The sequence below is a fragment of the Macaca nemestrina genome, chromosome 12, assembly GCF_043159975.1.
Source record: "Macaca nemestrina isolate mMacNem1 chromosome 12, mMacNem.hap1, whole genome shotgun sequence".
Lineage (NCBI taxonomy): Eukaryota > Metazoa > Chordata > Mammalia > Primates > Cercopithecidae > Macaca > Macaca nemestrina.
The window spans coordinates 88,673,598-88,693,897 of NC_092136.1; the positions used below are offsets into that span (position 1 = coordinate 88,673,598).

Genomic DNA, 20,300 nt, shown 5'->3' on the forward strand with positions numbered 1-20,300 from the left:
TTATCACACTATGTTTTATTGTTATATGTATTTATCTCTCTATCCCTCTTTCTTCTAGTAGATAAGTATTGTGCCACCAAGGTACAGAACATTATCTGACACATAATTAAGGTGCTGGATAAATACTTGTTGAAGAAATATTTCCAACATCTATTTTTACTGGACAGAGAAAACTGTTTGTTAAGGTTAATCATAGTAACTCCCAGAGGAGACCAAATGGTCATACATCAACCATGAACAGCAAATGGATCCATACTCCCATCTTGACACAGTCGCACAATCAGGCTGAGATAGTATGCACAACTAACACTCCCCTGCTGCAGTAAATCCATCACTAACTGAAGGTGAGCCTTTCCACAAAATAATGAAAATATACACCTGATGACCATTGCCATTTCCTAGTTTATGGATAGTTAGATGTTAAATTATTTGGAATACGGCAGACACAAAGTGGCCTTTGCTTACTGAGAAGCAGAATGTATACTTTATCTTCATATTTATTAAAACATACTGAATCAGAGATACATAACTGGCTTCTACTGTTTTTTTTCCCCCTCTCAAAATTCTGACATTTCTTACAATATAGGTGAGAAGGAACTAATGAGATCCAAATACAGATGTGCTTATACTCTGAAGTCTAGAAATCCAAAAAAAAAAAAAACTATGTGTTTTTCTCCAATTATACTCTTTAATATTAGTTCATATTTTTAAATATTAAATTATATTATTGGCTGGTATTTTGGGCTGATCTTACTATTTTTAATTTTTAAAATTAACATTTCTTTCAATCAAATGACTAGTAAACTTTCTGATGATAATAACTCTTGGTTTTCAGTCTACTTGCCAATTTATGGGGTACTCATTAAATGAGTAATGTGTAATGCTTTATCTTTTCAATTTTTTTCCCACTGAGCCTTTTCCTAAAATGGGTCTTGAAAAATCAAGCCCAAACCCAACAGCAAACAAAAAACTTTACATATCAAGTAAAGAACTGTTAAATCTAACAGCTATATGTGTTATGATATTCCTTGAAAACCAATGGTATAAATTAAAGTTTAGTGAATTTCTCCCAAACTTGTTAAAAGGAAACAAAAATCAGAATTCTTAGTACACACAACTATAATATAAGACATCCTTTTCACAGCAATAAGTTTTTCTCTTTTTACATAACCGTAAAGGACGTATGACTATAATTCTGGAGAAAAGAATCTCTGCAGATGACATATTGACAGGACTAAAAACACATACACAGATGCAAACGTGTGCGTGCATACACACACACACAGAGCAAAAGCAGCATAAAAGACATCACTTATAAAGCTATAAGGAAATCTATAACTAATGTTCCTATATTTGGAACATCCTTTAATCAGATTATCATAAATACAAAGAATATCAAGCAAACATATCTTGAATAGCTATCATGGTTGTCAAAAAGAATTCATAGACAGGGCATGGTGGCTCACGCCTATAATCCCAGCACTTTGGGAGGCTGAGGCAGGTGGATCACCTGAGGTCAGGAGTTTGAGACCAGCCTGACCAAGATGATGAAACTCTGTCTCTACTAAAAATACAAAAAGTTAGCCGGGCCTAGTGGTGGGTGTAATCCCAGCTACTCAGGAGGCTGAGGCAGGAGAATCACTTGAACCTGGGAGGCAGAGGTTGCAGTGAGTTGAGGTCATGCCATTGCACTCCAGCCTGGGCAAGGAGAATGTAACTTAATCTCAAAAAGAAAAAGAAAATAAAAGAAAAGAAAGGGTTCATATATACATAAACAGAAAATATATGCAGTACTTTAAAAGCATGTCTTTAAAAAATTTAATTTTTATATTAATAAATTATTAAATGTGAACAATTTTATCTCATAAAGGTATATTGATTATTCACTTATTTCTTTATAAAAATAGATAAATGATAACAATCTATTCTTAGCAAAGTTCAAGTAAATGGAAAAATTATTTATAATTATTTAGTCCTTTAGTCTCACAGATTTTTGCCTATCGATTATTTAATTAGCATCCTATTATCTATTTGATTCTGAGGAAAAGGTCAAAATAATTTGATGCTTTATTTGTTAAGTAAAAAAAAAAAAAAAAAAGATATATTAATGCTACTTCTTTTGCAGCAAAATGTCAAACCAGATGATCTACTTTCTCAGCAGGCTCAAATTGTTTAAGAAAATGGCACAGTTATCCAAATACTACAGCTCAGGACTTTCACAGGACTTCTTAGAAGAAATTCATTAAAGCCACTGGAAAAAAAAGCTTTTCTGCAAAGTGGTACTGTGATGAGCTGACTAACAATGTGATAATGTCTGAACATGATTTTCTACCAGTAGGAGATACATCTTAATTAACACAAGCTTTTGTAGACTTTCACCCACTCTTCCTTTCTCCCATTCAATCAACAAAAAGATTATGAGGCTGTTACACCTGGATAACATACTGCACACAGTTACATTACTTTGCATTCTCTGGCTAATCAACTGTGAACACACCATATGCGTAATTATTTGAAAACAAAAATGAGAAAAATAAAATACTCTTTCCAATTCTAATTGAAACTTTTTTGTACAGCTTTTTGTGGCCAAGGTGTTTCATGTTCTCCTTTGCAGAAAATGACCAATCTCTAATCCACCCCAATATGCAGAATATACCAAATGCAATAAGGATTTACATAACAATAAAAAGCAGTAGGCCTTTTTTTTTTTTGAGATGGAGTCTTTCTCTGTCACCCTGGCTGGAGTGCAGGGGCATGATTTCAGCTCACAGTAATTTAGCATTATGCAAATCTATTCCTGGGATGAGAAGAAAATAAAACCTCTTACTACTACAAAAAAAAAAGAAAGAAAAGAAAGAAAAAAAATACGCAAAAAACAAAAGTAACACTGATTAATGCTATTCTTGTATAACCTAAAGATCCTTTGCATCTAGAGATGTGATCACTGTCACCTATTTAGTGGTTTTTTTTTTTTTTTTTTTTTTTTTTTTTTTTTTTTAACAGCAACCTAAGAAAGAGTTATTGTTTGCTAGAGGGACCCAGACAGGTTTTACCAATTCCAAATCATTGTTTTCCTTTAGGTAACCCCTCTTCTCTAACTGCCTCTCTATAACCTCCTCTATAAAAATGAATATTTTAACTGTTTTGAGTATTAGATTTTCAGGGCAATAAAAGAAGTCATATAAAATACTCCTAAGGGAGACAGGATTGTCCTAAAGAAAAGGTACTTGAGTAGAAATTCTTCACATTTTTATTAATAGGTAAATTTTTTTATCTTTCTCTTAATGCTCACATTACACTAATTTGCCAGTTTTAATTTTTTTAAAATGGCACCAAAATGAAATCCTTAAGAGACATTAAAGATTAAGACTCTATTAAGTGTTTACCTTCGTTTTAAAAACACCTAGTATATTGTAACCTATTAATAGTATTAGAAGTTATATTGCAAGGAACCAGACAGTACCTCGTACCCCAAAAAGGGTCAGTAAGATGATTGCATCATAATATTGATATTATTTCACATTTTTTGGCAATATAGGCTGAGGATTACTTCTTAATGCAGGACATATTATTGGAGAGTATACATGATAAAGGATATACCAAGGGACAAATCTTTCTTCACTCATACAGTTTTCATTATTTAGCAGCAACAGGTCATAAGAGAAAAGACACTGTTGCCAAGTAAATCTTAAGTATTCTTACCACACACAAGAAAGGTAACTACTTGAGGTGATGAATATGTTAATTAGCTTGAGTGCGGTAATCACTTCACAATGCATATGTATACAAGAGATATGTACTCCCTGAAAATACACAATTTTACTTGTCAATTATACCTAAATAAAGCAGAAAAAAATTTCTCTTGGAAAATGAAAAAATAAAATAAATAACACTCAACTGGTAGTCAGAGAGCCTGAGTTCTTGACCTATGTCTGCCTCTATTCTTAATTCCTTTTCTGAACTGACAACTGAGTCAGATGGGTTCAGTGATCTTTAAGCCACCTTTCAACTTTGAGTTGCTTAAAAAATATTTGCCTATTTTCTCAAACTTTGCATCTGACAAAGGACTAGTTTCCAGAATCTACATGGAATTCAAACAAATCAGCAACAAAAAAAAACCAAATAATCCCATTGAAAAGTGGATAAAGGACATGAACAGACATTTCTCAAAAGAAGACATACAACCGCTAACAAACATGAAAAAGTGATCAACATCACTAATCATCAGGGAAATGCAAATTAAAATCACAATGAAATGGTACCTTACTACTGCAAGAATGGCCGTAATTAAAAAGTCTAAAAACAATAGATGTTGGTGTGGATGTGGTGAAAAGGGAACACTTTTACACTGTTGATGGGAATGTAAATTAGCATAATGATTATGGACAATACATGGAGATTCCTTAAAGAACTAAAAATAAAACAACCATTCAATCCAGCAATCCCACTACTAGGTATCTACCCAAAGGAAAATAAGTCATTACATGAAAAAGACACATGCACATGCATGTTTATAGCAGCACAATTCACAACAATAAAGATACGGAACCAACCTAAGTGCCCATCAACTAACAAATAGATAAAGAAAATGTGGTATATATACAACATGGAATACTACTCAGCCATAAAAAGGAACAAAATAATGTCTTTGGCAGCAACTTGGAGGGAGCTGGAGGCCACTATTATAAGTGAAGTAACTCAGGAATGGAAAACTAAGTATCCTGTGTTCTCACTAATAAGTGAGAGCTAAACTAACCTTTGCAGACTCAAAGACATAAGAAAGATATAATCAACTTCGAGAACTCCAGAGAGGGAGTGTTGGAAGTGGGGTGAGGGATAAAAAACTACATATTGAATACAGTCTACACTGCTTGGGTGATGGGTGCACTAAAATCTCAAAAATCACCACTAAAGAATTTATCCATGTAACCAAAAACTACCTCTACCTCAGAAACCATTGAAACAAAAAAAAACAAAAAAGAATATTTGTTCCAGGAATGAAAAGAAATCTTCTTAAAGTCACTGAAAGGGAGCGGGGCCACATGTCTTTGTTTCACTGGGACTATTCTGGTTTATGCCTGCTGTCCTAGCATCCTGCTCTATTTCATATTCACATGAGATTTTATTTTTAATTAAATATTAATAAGAAAATAAGCTAGGGGTCATGTAGTTGATACAGAGAAGTATCCCCAAAGTGCCTCTTCAGTGAAGAACTCGTTGCCCAGCTGTGGAGAGTGCAGTTCAATCTCCAGCTGTCAGTTCCATCAGGGTGGGCCTCAGATGCAAAGCAAGTACTTCTAACAGAGCAGCTCACATCCAGTGAATGAACAAGGCAAGGATATTTCAGCCCTACGCAGGCAACTGTGATGGGCAATATTTGCTCTAGATCTTCCCACCAATTTGGCTGGGCTTTGTTGAACCTGCCTTGTTTCAAATTCTTCCTTCACCTAAACCCTCTTTGTTCTCTTTCTTTGTTCTCTTTCCTGTCATGGGTATTGATCCCTAATAAGCATTTTACGTTATACACACACACACACACACACACGCACGCACACACACACACACACACAGCTTCTAGCTAATCCAATCTGCAACAGAAGTGCTTCATAGATCTCCACTTTGTACTGAGAACTTCTACCAAGTTCTCAACTACAATGGGATGTGATGCATGTGCATGTGTTTAAGTAGAATAAAGATTAGCAATAAGTCATTTCTCTTTTTCCAGAACTTTCCAGATGTTATATAAATAACACCTCTGTGGTATGTAAAGGTGGTCACTGTCAATCCATTTTGACTACTCTTTTAGCCATGCTGTCCAGCATCGATCATGCCCATCTTGACTCTATCAGTTAAGTATTGCCTGATGGCTCCTAATCATATATAATAGCTTTTTATTTTATCTATATCTTGTTTGAATTTTTAATTTTTAGATTTGTTCGAGTTGTAATTTTTAGTACTTATCTAAAAGAAATCTACCAATCATCTATCTATACGTGTGTGTATATATATAAAAATATTTAAAGAGTAGATGTAGATGTATGTGTGTGTGTGTGTGTGTGTAAAGAGTAGATGTGGGGCACGGATATGCACATAACCACACATGAACATATCTTTAAGAGTAGTTGTCATTCATACTCCCCATATTGTAGATCTTGGAGTATTATCCCCTCCTCCACCTCCCAAGGAAAAGACCACACCAATACAGACACACAATACACACAAACACACACACATGCTGCTTGAAATAGACAGTACAAATGATTTTTCTCACAGCATTTAGGAATTACTATTTAAATATATAAACACAAAATGTGAACATCTAAAATAAGTAATTTCTCAGTAACATTTCTGAGCATGCACTGTAAGTCAGGCACCAAGTGAGGTTCTTAGTGGGCTAAAGGTCTAGCAGAGAAGAGGTCTAAATAATGTGCTTCTTTCCCTTTTTAAATAATTTTGTAATTACATCCTAAATTTTTTATCAAAAGATACAAACACCACAAGTAAATAAGTGCTAAAGGTATGATCTGAGAGTTTGGAACAGAACGGTCTACTTAGCCTGGATATGCTGGTAATAAAAAGCAAAAGAAGTGGAGAGGTTTTATAAAAAATAAACAAACCAACAAAGGAAGCCCTTCTGAGCCATCATACTAAATAAGCTGAATAATTTTGCTCTGTTACATATATATCAATAATCTATAATGACAGAAAATTTAGAATTGAAAGTAAAATCAATATTTTGTATAATCAGAACTTCATCAGTTAAATAACGTTTTATTCACTTTTTCACTCATCTAACAAATTTTATTGAGTACCTATTATTTGTCACAGACTATGAATAAAACAAATTATTATCACCGAGGCAGCTCTATTTATTAAACACACACACAAAAATGCCAAGACAACAAAAGAACTTCAATGCCATTATAGCTACTTGAAAAGAATTTAGAAAGTAATTACGAAATTATTTAAAAAGAGAAAGAAGCACATTACTTCTAGGGATTTAAAGAAATTAATGGTTTGTCAAAATTTGGTGTTTTAGTTTCCTTAGAAATATGCATATTAATCTTAGAAAAACAAATTACTTCTAAAAAGAAGAATTAAAGAGGAGACTTCGAGTACATCCATACCAACTAGAAAGATATGGAGCATACATCTCCCTACTGAAAAGTTTGTTTAAATCAAGGAAATGTTCTTTATTACCATGGTAACTCAATAATAATACTTGGTAATACATAGTAATACATGGTAACTCAACAGTAACAATATTTATAATAGTAACAACAGTTGCTATTTAAACTATTGGTTTCAAATCAACATGAGAGGCACTCAGATTAGTACTACTTTACATAAACCAGGAAATCAAGTTGCAACTTATTAAAGATATAGGCAGGCCAGGTGTGGTGGCTCATGACTACATTCCCAATATATGAAAGCTTGAGGCCAGGGATTTGAGACCAGCCTGAGCAACACAGCAAGACCCTGGCTCTTCAAGAAAGTTTAAAAAATTAGCCAGGTGTGGTGGTGTACCCCTGTAGTCCTCGCTACTTGGGAAGCTGAGGCAAGAGAATTGCTCAAGCCAAGGATTTTGAGGCTTCAGTGAGCTATGATTATGCTACTGCACACCAGCCTAGGTGACACAGTGAGACCCTGTCTCTCTCTCTCTTTCTTTCTCTCTCTCTATGTATATATATGCTTACATATATACACACACACACACATATATACACACACATATTTGCCTATATATATTACATATGTAGGCAAATCTTGTGTCATAAGGTTCTAGGATTCAAATGAAAATGACTTATAATTCTAGAAGAAAATAAAATGATTTATAATTCTAGAAGAAAAAACCCTATCAGTTGCATGCTCTGGTTATATAAAACTATCTTTTTTTTTTGCAAATATTAAGGCCATGTCAAGGTAATACAAAAAACATACTTTTATACTGTCTTACATAAGGGGAAAAAAATCCCTAAACCCATACATGTAAGTTTCAGAAGATGAGATGTATGTACAACCAGAGCTAATGAATGAATAAGAACACCAATAGGAAAACAAAAGAAGCAACATAAAAATCCTCTACTTGACATGTATTCTCCAAAGTATTCCTGTAATATTTTCTGAAGTATACCAAAATTTATCTACTATCATTCACACGTTATATGGAATTGAATTATCTGTATCTTATAATTTATTTATTTCAAAATAATTATACCATTTTACAGCAATAATGAACTGAGAAATTAGGAAACAACTCCCTCAGTTTGGTATGTTGTAGACAAGGAAACTAAAAACCAACCAGCTGACTGATAGTCTCAAGGTCACATGGCTAGAAAGAGGCAAAGATACTTAAACAAAAGACAAAAACAAAACAAAAACACTCACAGTCCAGGGTTCTTTCCACTGCCATCATACTGCCTTATCTCTCCTGAGAATATACTGTACTCCCTTTTCTCCCCTCCCTCCTTTTACTTTCTTCTTGCCTAAGGATTACAGGATAAGAGAAAGCTTAGCAGGGTCATATGCCATCTGCATGCCTCAACACCTGGTACTTTTAAATGCTGTAAGGTCTGAAGGTAGACAATGCAGTATTAAACAAAGGAAAATTATTTAACGTATCCTTTTATTTTCAGCGGAGCAGAGTGATAAAAGTCTATTTCTGTGATACTCATTATTTTGCTTCTTATTTGTTAAACACACTGTTTAAAAAAAAATCAAAAGCAGTTTTGAAAGAACTACAGACAGACTTCTTGGCCTCTAAATACATCAATGAATCAATGCCTAGAACTGGATTTCTTATAAAATAGAAATTCTCTTTTATTGCCACAGAGGCTAAACTATAACAAAAAAAATGAAAAAGGGTGGGAAAAAAACACTTTCAAAGAAAATGAAGGCAAATAACAGAGACATTTTTGGATAAACACATTATTGCTACTAAGCTTTCTACAATCCACCTTTTAAGAAAACTGTTATATTTTCATTTGTCGTATCAACTGTGTTTTTTTAAAATAGTGTTGGCTTTCATCAGAAGAAACACCTCAAACTGATCAAGACACAGCTCGATACTAATTCAGTTCCTAGTTTCTGCACAAACTGAATACCTCTTAGGTGTATATGCAAGAAAAAACAGGCCATTTTATCCAAGACCAAGAACCTCCCTGCCCCCCCCCAAAAAAAAACAAACAGGAGATTTTCTTTTATGTTTTATGAAGTTCAAATCTAAAGACCCGAGCAAATAAAATCAATGCCATGCAATATATGGGCCTTTAAAGCCCATAGAATACAGCCATGTAGTTGAGTGTTCTCTGTTCTTAAATAGAGGATGTCTTGGCCAAAGACCAAGACTATGAATCAGGGAAAAACAACAAACAAATACATAAAATGATTAGCAAGTGTATCAAGAAAATGAATACTTAAAAATATTCCTGTTAATAACTATAATGGCACAAAATCCTTGTCATTTTGCTTCCTTTGAAATTACTTAGTCCATTAACACTAGACTCATTTGGTAAACTGACATATTCCTTCTTAGCCATTCAGTACATTATGTCATGTTTTTTGACATTGATTAACAAATTATGTTACCAAGAAAATCCCTCATAAATCTTATTTTCTTGCACGTTACATAGTAAAATAAAGTAGAAAATACTGGATAACAGAAACTCTAAACAACGTTTACGAACAGAACAATTCTAATAAATATACAGCAATCCATAAAAACAAACCACTTCACTATAATAACTCTACTTCCGGGTCCAGCAATTGAATAATTTATTTTCAAAACTAAAAAGTAACATTTTGGCCAGGCACAGTAGATCACTCCTGTAGTCACAGCAGTTTCGGAGGCTGAGGTGGGCTGATCGCTTGAGCCAAGGAGTTCCAGATTATCCTGGGCAACATGGCAAAACCCTTCCTCTGCAAAAAAATATAAAAATTAGCCAGGCATGGCGGTCTGAGCCTGTGGTCCCAGTTATCCAGAAGGCTGACATGTGAGGATCCATAGATCCTTCCACAGATCCTGGAAGGTCAAGGCTGCAGTGAGCCATGACTACATCAACTCCAGTCTGGGAAACAGAGCAAGACCTGTCTCCAAAAACTGGAAAAAAAAAAAAAAAAAAGTAACATTGTGAAAATTGAATAGAAAACAAAAATTTGGTATTTACTTCTATGTTTGGGTTTGTAAAATGGCTAGAATGAATAAAATTTAATGACTAGTGAATTTTTTACTTACTAAGCAATTTTTATATTTCTGTGGCATTTTAAGTGAGCTGTCCCCTACTAAAAACATGACAGCATATATTTAATGTTCATAAAATGAGAAACCAAGGGAAAAACAATTTATCCTCTTTCCTGAGAACAGATAGGCATTTCAATTGTAGTACACATGTAATGTTCTTCTCATTTTCCTGATAAAAAAAATTTGTTGATTTCTGAGGCTGTAGAATTTATGCCCAGTTCACATTCATTGAATGATTTATTATATTGTGATAGTAAATAAGCCATGCTAAGTTTCATCATTATCTTAAATGATTTCCACATAGACTCACATGAGGCCAGATCTACAGTATTTCATTATACAAAGTATATATACTTTAAGATATAATAGGTTTATCCTCATCCTGACACAGATCCATCTAGATATATACATAGCAGTTGCATCTGTATTTGTCATTTATCTCCCACTGCTAATCACAAGTCAGATCATTATAAAATCAATCATTCTCATAGTTCTGGGGAAATGTAGAAACAGGAAGAATTTAGGAATAGGCTCATTTGCTATGTACCTCTTTTTGTACACTAACTCTCTCCACTTACTGGTCTCCAATGCACTCAGTAATTCACAGCAATATGTACCATCTCCAAACCTTTCCTTTGCATCTTCCTAATGACATGATTTTTATGAAGCTAACAGTATATTGTTCAGTCCTATTTATTTATTTATTTATTGGCTTCTTGCAGCAACCATAGATCACTCTTCTCCCAAAACTCAAAAGATAAAGTCTTCTATTTGCTTGACATTAAAAAATCTTTAATGTGATGTATTTGCCTCCAGCCTAGTCCTCTTCCTTTCTATTTGATATAACACAGGCAGGGTGACCCATATCAAGGGCAAATTTGATTTCAGTTACTGTTTAAAACTCCTCAATATTTCACCAGCATCTTTCGGGAAAAGACCAAGTTTCATAGCAAGATCTACAAGCTCTTCCTTGGCCTAATATTCGGATGCCACCCCAGCCAGGCCACCCAATAGCATGGCATTTTCCTGACATTCCAAGCTATTTCACCCTTCTGAGCCACTCAAACTATTTTTTGTTCCTGGAATAATCCCCCACTCTAGGCAAGTTCTATATATCTGACACTCAGTTTGGCCCAGAGAGCCTCCCAAGTTTTCCTCCCAGAAACTTGGACATCTTCTATTTGCCCCTGGAACTATATCCCACATCTCTCCAGCAATATAAAACTTCCTCTCTCCATTTCATTCTCATCATTCAAATACGTGTATAAATATATTATAATATAATTAGTATATTGTTATAATTATTATAAAATAATCATATACCTTTAATTTATATCATCCTTGTCCTTATTTCCTCCTTTCAGCTGCTGACTTATTTCTTTATTTTGCTTTACATACAAACTTCTTAGAATTTGTCCATTGGTATTCTGGCAAATGTTTAATAGCCAGGTCTAATAATAGATAAATATATAAGGCCTACTTTATGGTTGTCTTTGTTAGAGAGCTGCTATAACAAAATACCACAAATTAGGTAATTTATAAACAACAGAAATGTATTTATCACAGTTCTAAAGGCTGGGAAGTACAAGATCAAGCCACCAGCAGCTTTGAGGCCTGGTAAATGCTGCTCTCTGCTTCTAAGATGGTGCCTTATTGCTGTGTCCTTACATAACAGAATAGCAAAAGAACAAAAGTGAAGGAACACACATGGTAGAAGAGCAGAGGAGAGTGAATCAAATCCCTCAAGCCCTTTCAGAAGGCACTAATCTCATCCATGAGGGCTTTATTCTTATGACTTAATCATCTCCTAAAAGTCCCACCTCTTAATATTATCACATTGGTGATTAAATTTCAACATATGAATTATAGGGGACATATTCACACCATGGGAATGATGTTGGTCAATTTCTGCGGAATAACTACGTCACTATGAGTGATGGGAAGCTATCAGACATGACCTCACTGACCATAAAGGTGGGAAGACAAGCACCTCTCAAACCCTAGGAGCTAACCCAAGCACACTGCCAGATTGATCTATATTTATCAGCTCCACATCCTCTCTTACTTTTATTATCTCTTAAACTTTTTAAAGACATATATTTTTAAAATATCTCATTTATGGAGCTATTTTAAACCTGTTCTTTAGTCCCTGTACACTGCAAATGCAACCCCCCTATATATTTCTCCTCTTGATTTGGGGTTCTGTTCAGAGAGCTTTTCTAAACTTGTGTAACAGTGCAGATCCAGGCAGAAACATGACTGCATAATTTAAGTGGAAGAAGTTCATTAGAGGGAACTAATGACTCAAGTGAGGGAAGAAGTGAGAAGCCAAATTGAGGATGGTGAAAAAATTCAGAGAGTAGAAGAAAACTACTACCATCCACAGGGGCTGGTAGGACATAGGGTACTACTCTAGTAGTACTATATCCTATACTATACTATAGTAGTACCCTATAGGTAGTAGTGAGGCTACTATAATCTATAAACCATGGCCAAATGGCAGGAGATAGAATCACACCAAAACATCTCCAAAAAAATGATGAACTCCCCACGGACCAAAACACAATCTCTATAAGAGCGGAGACTTAGTCACTTTTGTTCAATGCTGTATCTCCAGTGACTAATAAACAGTCTGGAACATAGTAGCTGTTTAACATACATTTGATTATTAGCCAAAGTTAATAGTTTAAATATTATCTTCCACAAATGACTAATCATTGTAATTCACTAGTCATGGCAACAGTAACAACAAAAAGAATACTTCCAGGCACTCCTTTGGGTATGTAGCAGTTGATGATGAATATTATAACCTTAAAGTTTACATTGTATGAATACGAATTATATAAAATCAGTGAGATTCCATATAACCAAATAAGATTTATTTATTTATTTATTTATTTATTGGCTTTTTGCAGCAACCAAAAGCCATTCACAGTGATATCTAGTGTAAGGCAATTGATGTAATTGGCCTAAAATATGTTGTCAAAATAAAGTAATAACAATATAATTTAGTGTGGTCATAATTTGACTTACAAGGAGTTTCCAAAAATAAAAAAGAAATACTTTAAACACATAACACATGTTCTGTTTTAATCTTTTCATGAGAAATCTGAATAAAGCCTGAAACATGGCTGGCTTCTACAGTGATACAGAAAAAAATAAGAGAGTTATCAACTCTTTTGTGGCCCAGTCCTTAACTAAACCTATATTTAAGATTACCTTCACTGTGAGTAGTCAATATATTATGTGACTGAGGCAAATCCATAATAATATCTGATCCTGTCTTCTCATTTTTAATCCTCAAAGATAACCATATCTTCTCACTGTAGAAAGCTTTTCCAGAAGACAACACGGGAATTTATACTCAAGATTCACAGAAACGTCATGTGATACATGCTACAAGTCCTTTATTGAATATTTACTCACAATTATTGCTAATTCATTAACTGCTGAAGGGATCAATGGCAGAAAGTTTACATTAATTACATGTGGATGTTACGTATTTAATTCTGTTGTAGCACAACACAAACATCTGTGGAATAAGTGGCTATTTAGACCACCAAAATAAGCAAGGGTACAGCATTATCTCAGACATTAATCAATACTAATCATATGTAATGAAGAAAGAAACAAAACATTTCTGTACACTTAAAATGATAATCAAGTCAATAATCTCTGACCATATGTTTGAAACTGGAAAGAATGGCTGCTTCTAGAAGAGTAATGGGGTATTAATTAAATTAAAAGAGAAATCTACTTGGGTTATCCACCCCATCTACTCTACTACAATCATTTCAAGAAAAAACGCTGAATCATGTCTAAAATGTTTTAAGGGTCTTCTAAACTTAACAGGTCTTCCACATATTTAGGGATGCAACTAGAGGTCTGGTGAAAATGAAAATCTAGACAAGAAATATGAGACTTTGGTGCTTCTTGGTCTTGTGCTGCATAGTTGCTTCCCTTGCTCTTCCGGCACTCTATAGTTAGGTATAGTTTATTAGTCTTGGAGAGATCATTTATGGAGCTATTTTAAACCTGTTCTTTAGTCTCTGTATGCTGCCAATGCAGAACATATTTCAGCAACTAAAAGGTCATATTAAATATCTCTCAGTCAGTTTTAAAAAATAAACCTTTGATATTCAATCTCTTAGGTATCTCTTTGGTATTTCCTATACCTACTGCTCTTAATACCAAGTTTTAATCAATTCTTTTAGAATAAAAACCAATGATTCTTGATTTCAAAGGTAATGCTCCTACTTTTCCTTCAATAATTGTAATCTCATTGTAAGGCAGCTAAATCTCTTTGAAGTAAAGTGTCCGACAGTGACATGATTATTTAGGTGTTCTCTGCATGACTGCTTATGTTTTTTTCCAAGTCAACAAATATTTCAGGTCAACAACAAAGAAGGTCTATTAATTGAAAAGCATCTGACTGGAACTGAACTCTCTGAATAGAATGATCTTGTTTCTCTCGGTGGCATAGTACATTAAAAAAAAGAGGATAAAATTAACACTATTAAGTGTTCCTAATAGAGATGATTAAAATAGTGAGACATCATTTATTTTAATGAGCTACTGGTAATAGAAAATAACTTTGTGAAAAAAACTCGGTAACAATAGCTAATAATAAACCATCAGGAGTTTCTGCTTAATCTTATGAATTAAACTATGTTTTCATTGTATGTTTTCTTTCAGATATAGAATTCTATCAATTTACCATTCATGACTGAACTTAATTCCTACTATATTGGGATTCTTATCAGAAAAGAACTTTCCTTATTCTTTATTTCCAGAACAGTGGGGAAAAAAAAAAACACTGTGATTATATCAACTGATATCGAGCATATTGCAATTATTCGTATGTTCATACTCCACCAGTGTATATCTATCAGAGGATGACCATGATCTCTTTTCAATGCTACCATCTGAAAATTATCCATGTAAGCCTGGTTTTTCATTACTTTGAATGAGTCATTACTGCTCAAAGATCTTTTTAATTCGTTTAGATGTTTGCCCATTAAATCCTATGTTGCAGATTTCCTTCCTTTTTTTTTTTTTTTTTAAGTCTCCAATTCTAAACTGGCTACCCTTTCTAAAGACATTACATTTTATACATAACTCTATTATTTTTTAACTATATGAAATAACCTCCTTATATCAACTACTGTTCTCCTCATTTCAAAACATGTCTTTCTTATTATCTTATCCGTCCCTGGTTTTTACAGAAATTAGGTTCTTCCTTCTAATGCTACCTTCTTAACTTGTGTTCACAAATTCATTACTTCGAGTTTCCATCCCCACCTCTCCACGGCCTCCTTCCCCTCTGCCTTTAAGTACCTTCAAGTCTTCCCTTGATTTTAGTCTGTCCAACTAGCAACCTAATTAATACCATTTTCATCATAGAGCTTCAAATGCTTCAAAAATTCCCTAAAGTCCCTTAGTTGGTTACTCTAATATTTTGCTGAGGCGTGCATAATCTTCACCAAGCTGGCCCTAAATGGCTTTTCTATACTACTACCCAGAATAAAATCTTTGCTTTTGTTTGATTGACTTTGTTTTTGCTTCATTGACTTTGTTTTTGCTTCATTTTGTTTGACTGACTTTGCTTTTGTTTAATTGATTAAAGGCTGATTGGATTCACCCTTTCCAAAGAGAGTTTAATCATTGCCTTTCCTGATTTTTGACAACACTGTGACTTTCACTTAAATTACCTATATCTTTGTTCATTTACCTGACTTCTAAGCTTCATTTCAAATTCTGTCTTTTCTGTGAAGCTTCTCTTACAGCCCTAGACCACATTTAATCTACATTTTTCTGGTTCCCTACAGATTTTACATACCAACTCCTTGTTTAGCACCTAAGTATAAGAATATTTAAATTTCGTTTTGCATTCATGTTTATATCTGCATTCTTTCCTGCAACAACAACATAACCAACCAACAAGCCAACATTTACTGAGTACTCACTTGTCAATTATTCTGGTGGGTCAAGGAAATATTAATATAAGAGTGAATAATGTTTCTTTTATTTACTCAGAGCTCTTACTACAATGCATCTCTCAGGTAATAAAAAGTATTTACTGAAGACAAGTAAAGTATCACCAATAGGCCTGCTGTTAAAATTATCTATTCCAAAGATATTGCTATATATACAGGAACCCCACAAAAAATGTCATGCAAGAACTGGAAGATTTGTGTGATCTCAATATCAGGTGTTCATTACTTTGACTTAGTTTTCTAAAAACACATTTCAGCATTCCCACTATTGCCACCATGTCTGACAAGTAGGTAGAAGCCTATGATTTGCAAGCACACTGAACAATATATTATTAATAATTACTGATATCAAAGGTATTCTGATTGCAAAAATGCATCTTAAAAGAGAAAACATAGATGTCAAAACTGTGCAAGCCAAAAATAAATAAATAAATAAAACAGAACAGCTTGAAACACATACACGTCTCTATACATGCTGGTAGTAATACTAAAACACATTCAAATTATTACATTCTATGATTTTCAAAGACCGTATCTTAAAACTATATGTCCTACATACCTGTCCAGTCTCCTACTATTTTAAGATGAACCCCAAATGTTGCTTTGGTTTCAGTTGGACACTAAAAAAGAAATACTAGAATCAATGGTAATTAATAATTATGTAATATGAAACTATAATTCAATTACAACTTTTATCCTGATGGCAAATCCCCCAAATCAATAGATAATAGGAAGGAACAGACCAAAATCTATATAGATCCTTATTAGTGGAAGAAAAAGAATCAATGTCAACAGGTCGATAAGACAATCTACATTCCTCTAAAACCCCAAAATACTTACATAAAACAATAAATTACACATGTTAAAATTGCTAGTGTATTTTATTTAACTACAAATCTTGCTAAAACATCTTCTAAGTTAAAATATATATAAGAAACGCCAGTTTTTAATCACAAAGGAAGAAACAAAAACTAATGCTTTTTTGTGTCCTTTTCTCCCTAGATATTATATACTTATCCTAACAAATTCCAAGGAGAAAAAATTCTTAATATGACATGGATTTTCCATGCCCAACAATTATGCTCTTACTGAAATAACTCTATTTCATTCCCTCCTTTAATTCTCAGAAGAAATCTGGAGTGGTGAGGGTACCTGGGGAAGGGGATGAGTTGTAGAAGTGTAAGTAAAAAAAGTGCAGGCCGGGCGCGGTGGCTCACGCCTGTAATCCCAGCACTTTGGGAGGCCGAGGCGGGCGGATCACAAGGTCAGGAGATCGAGACCACGGTGAAACCCCGTCTCTACTAAAAATACAAAAAATTAGCCGGGCGCGGTTGTGGGCGCCTGTAGTCCCAGCTACTCGGGAGGCTGAGGCAGGAGAATGGCGTGAACCCGGGAGGCGGAGCTTGCAGTGACCCGAGATCGCGCCACTGCACTCCAGCCTGGGCGACAGAGCGAGACTCCGTCTCAAAAAAAAAAAAAAAAAAAAAAAAAAAAAAAAATGCCGGGCGCGGTGGCTCAAGCCTGTAATCCCAGCACTTTGGGAGGCCGAGACGGGCGGATTACGAGTTCAGGAGATCGAGACCATCCTGGCTAACACGGTGAAACCCCGTCTCTACTAAAATACAAAAAAAAAAAAAAAAAATTAGCCGGGCGAGGTGGCGGGTGCCTGTACTCCCAGCTACTCGGGAGGCTGAGGCAGGAGAATGGCGTGAACCCGGGAGGCGGGGCTTGCAGTGAGCTGAGATCCGGCCACTGCACTCCAGCCTGGGCAACAGAGCTAGACTCCGTCTCAAAAAAAAAAAAAAAAAAAAGTGCTTGTAGTCCTATATTTAGGAAACCTAGAAAATATCCAGGTAGTCAAAATGAAAGAATAAAATTTAGTTTACAATAAGAAAAATGAAAAATTTCGTCTTGTTTTCTGGATTCCTACTCACTTATCCTCAATTCAAAAATTTGAATAATGGTTTTTTCATAACTCATTTGGTAACAATATCTGACTTGAATTAATGGGAGGCTAATATTTCTGTGTAAAAACTAATACATAAATATTGTCCTACAGAATTATCAACTTATTTGAGCATGCTGACTAACATCCCGTTGGAGATATTAAGTATGATATGAAATATGCATACCTTTTAAAGTCCATAAAATCTGAATTCTAATGATGCACCTAAACTAAGGGCTATGGTTAAGGGACCATCTATCTGCCTGTGACTACCCAGCTTTTATCAAGTACCATGTGCCATGGGAAGTGTTAAGTGATTTATTTTCAAAATCTACAATAACTTCACAGAATTGTCTTTTATAGATAAGAAAATTGAGTAATTGAGGCTTAAAATATTGACTTGCCCCATAAAAAGACAAGACAAAATTTGGATCCAGGTCTGTTAATTCTTAATTATTGCAGGTCACTGTCTCTATAAAGCAAAGATACACAAAATGGGTGAGAGTTGTGTAAGAAATCAAATGAAATAGGAGGAAAAAAGGCATGTGTTGATCATTAGTAGAATTGGTATGCCACAATATGAATTAAAAGGAAATACAGGCTGAAGTTATAGCACAGGTGAAAGAAAACAGCAGTGGAAGGGCCTTGTGATTAGTGATTGGGTTACATAGAGCAAGTCCAAGACTTCAGAGCTCACTGTGTTGACTAGTTAATGCAGGTCATTTAGGGATTGTATAAGGAGAGAAATAAATGAAGATAAAGGTACCATATTTTATGTTAACAACTCATTAGGCAAAAAGGAAAGGTAGCCTGAAAAATCAGTGAAAACACTAAATATAAAGGTAGGTATTTGTCTTTGATTCATAATAAATTATGAACAAACTAAAAGCACATAATCTATGTCCAAGGATTGGAATTAACGTACCATGGAATGTCCAAACTACTACTTTACAATCAGTGTTTCTTATAGGATTGTTATTGCTAACAGTAGTATAAAATATTAAAGTAAATTGAAATATTTTTAAGTGACATTGTTGAAACATGTTTATTATTAAAATTATATTGTTTTATTTATAAGTGTGACTCTGTACTTAATTGTTTTATTTACATTGTAACTTTTGTTGTTGTTGTTGAGATGGAGCCTCACTCTGTCACCCAGGCTGGAGTACAGTGGCTCGATCTCGGCTCACAGCAACCTCTGCCTCCCTGGTTCAAACGGTTTTCCTGCTTCAGCCTCCCAAACAGCTGGGATTACAGGCATGTGCCACCATGCCCAGCTATTTTTCTTGTATTTTTAGTAGAGTTGGGGTTTCACTATATTGCCCAGGCTGGTCTCAAACTCTTGGCCTCATGTGATCCATCCACCTCACCCTCTCAAAGTGCTGAGACTACAGGCATGAGCCACCACACCCAGCCCACATTACGATTTTTAATAACTCTGAAAGCAAACAGTTTTGTCATCAGCAAACCTCCAAATAAAATATTATCTGCAAAAACCACCCACAATTTTACTATGTACTACTGAAGGCTGGCCAGAGTCTCTGTATAATAAAAGTTGTAGCTCTCAGAACGCAAGATACCCAACAGAGATCTGAGCTACCAATCTGATTGTCCACATGTCACCGGATGTCCTTCACTGTAAACTATATCTCAAATTATGAAAAGATGATCTATAGCCAAGAAGATATCAGAATGGAAGGCAAAGAATGTTTGTCCTTGTGTGCCTGAGGGTACGTGTGGCTTGAGTTAATCTCATGATGCATTCTAAAATAAAATACATATTTTGTCAAATATTCATGTCTCTATTCAATTTTTTCAAAGCAGATATTGTAAAAGGTAATTACACACAATGTTTAACATCTCATTGGGTATCATAGGAGACTGTAAACTTCTCTTTTCTAAGTACCAGTCCAAGGTATCAAAATATCTTTGAATGCCAGTCTGGTTTTGAATGGATAAAACAAAATATTGTTTCTCTCAACCTCTTGGAAATGAGGTCTTTATAAGTCACTGATACTTCTCCAAGCTACAACAGATTTTAACAATCTTTAAGCATGAGACCTCATATTTGCAAGGAGGCTTCAAAGAATAACATAAAGAATGAATTCAGTATATGTGG

At 34.5% G+C, this 20,300-nt stretch overlaps 1 protein-coding gene across 11 annotated transcripts in view; it reads right to left on the reverse strand.

Moving 5' to 3' along the window:
* The window catches only part of LOC105468896 (NADPH oxidase 4), a 171,794-nt gene that overhangs the window by 37,933 nt on the left and 113,561 nt on the right, over nucleotides 1–20,300 (reverse strand). For all 11 annotated transcript variants that reach the window (XM_071075414.1, XM_071075410.1, XM_071075409.1 and 8 more), the window contains one exon: nucleotides 16,796–16,856. In XM_071075414.1, coding sequence (XP_070931515.1) covers nucleotides 16,796–16,856 — 61 coding nt within the window. The remainder of the gene's footprint in view (nucleotides 1–16,795; nucleotides 16,857–20,300) is intronic.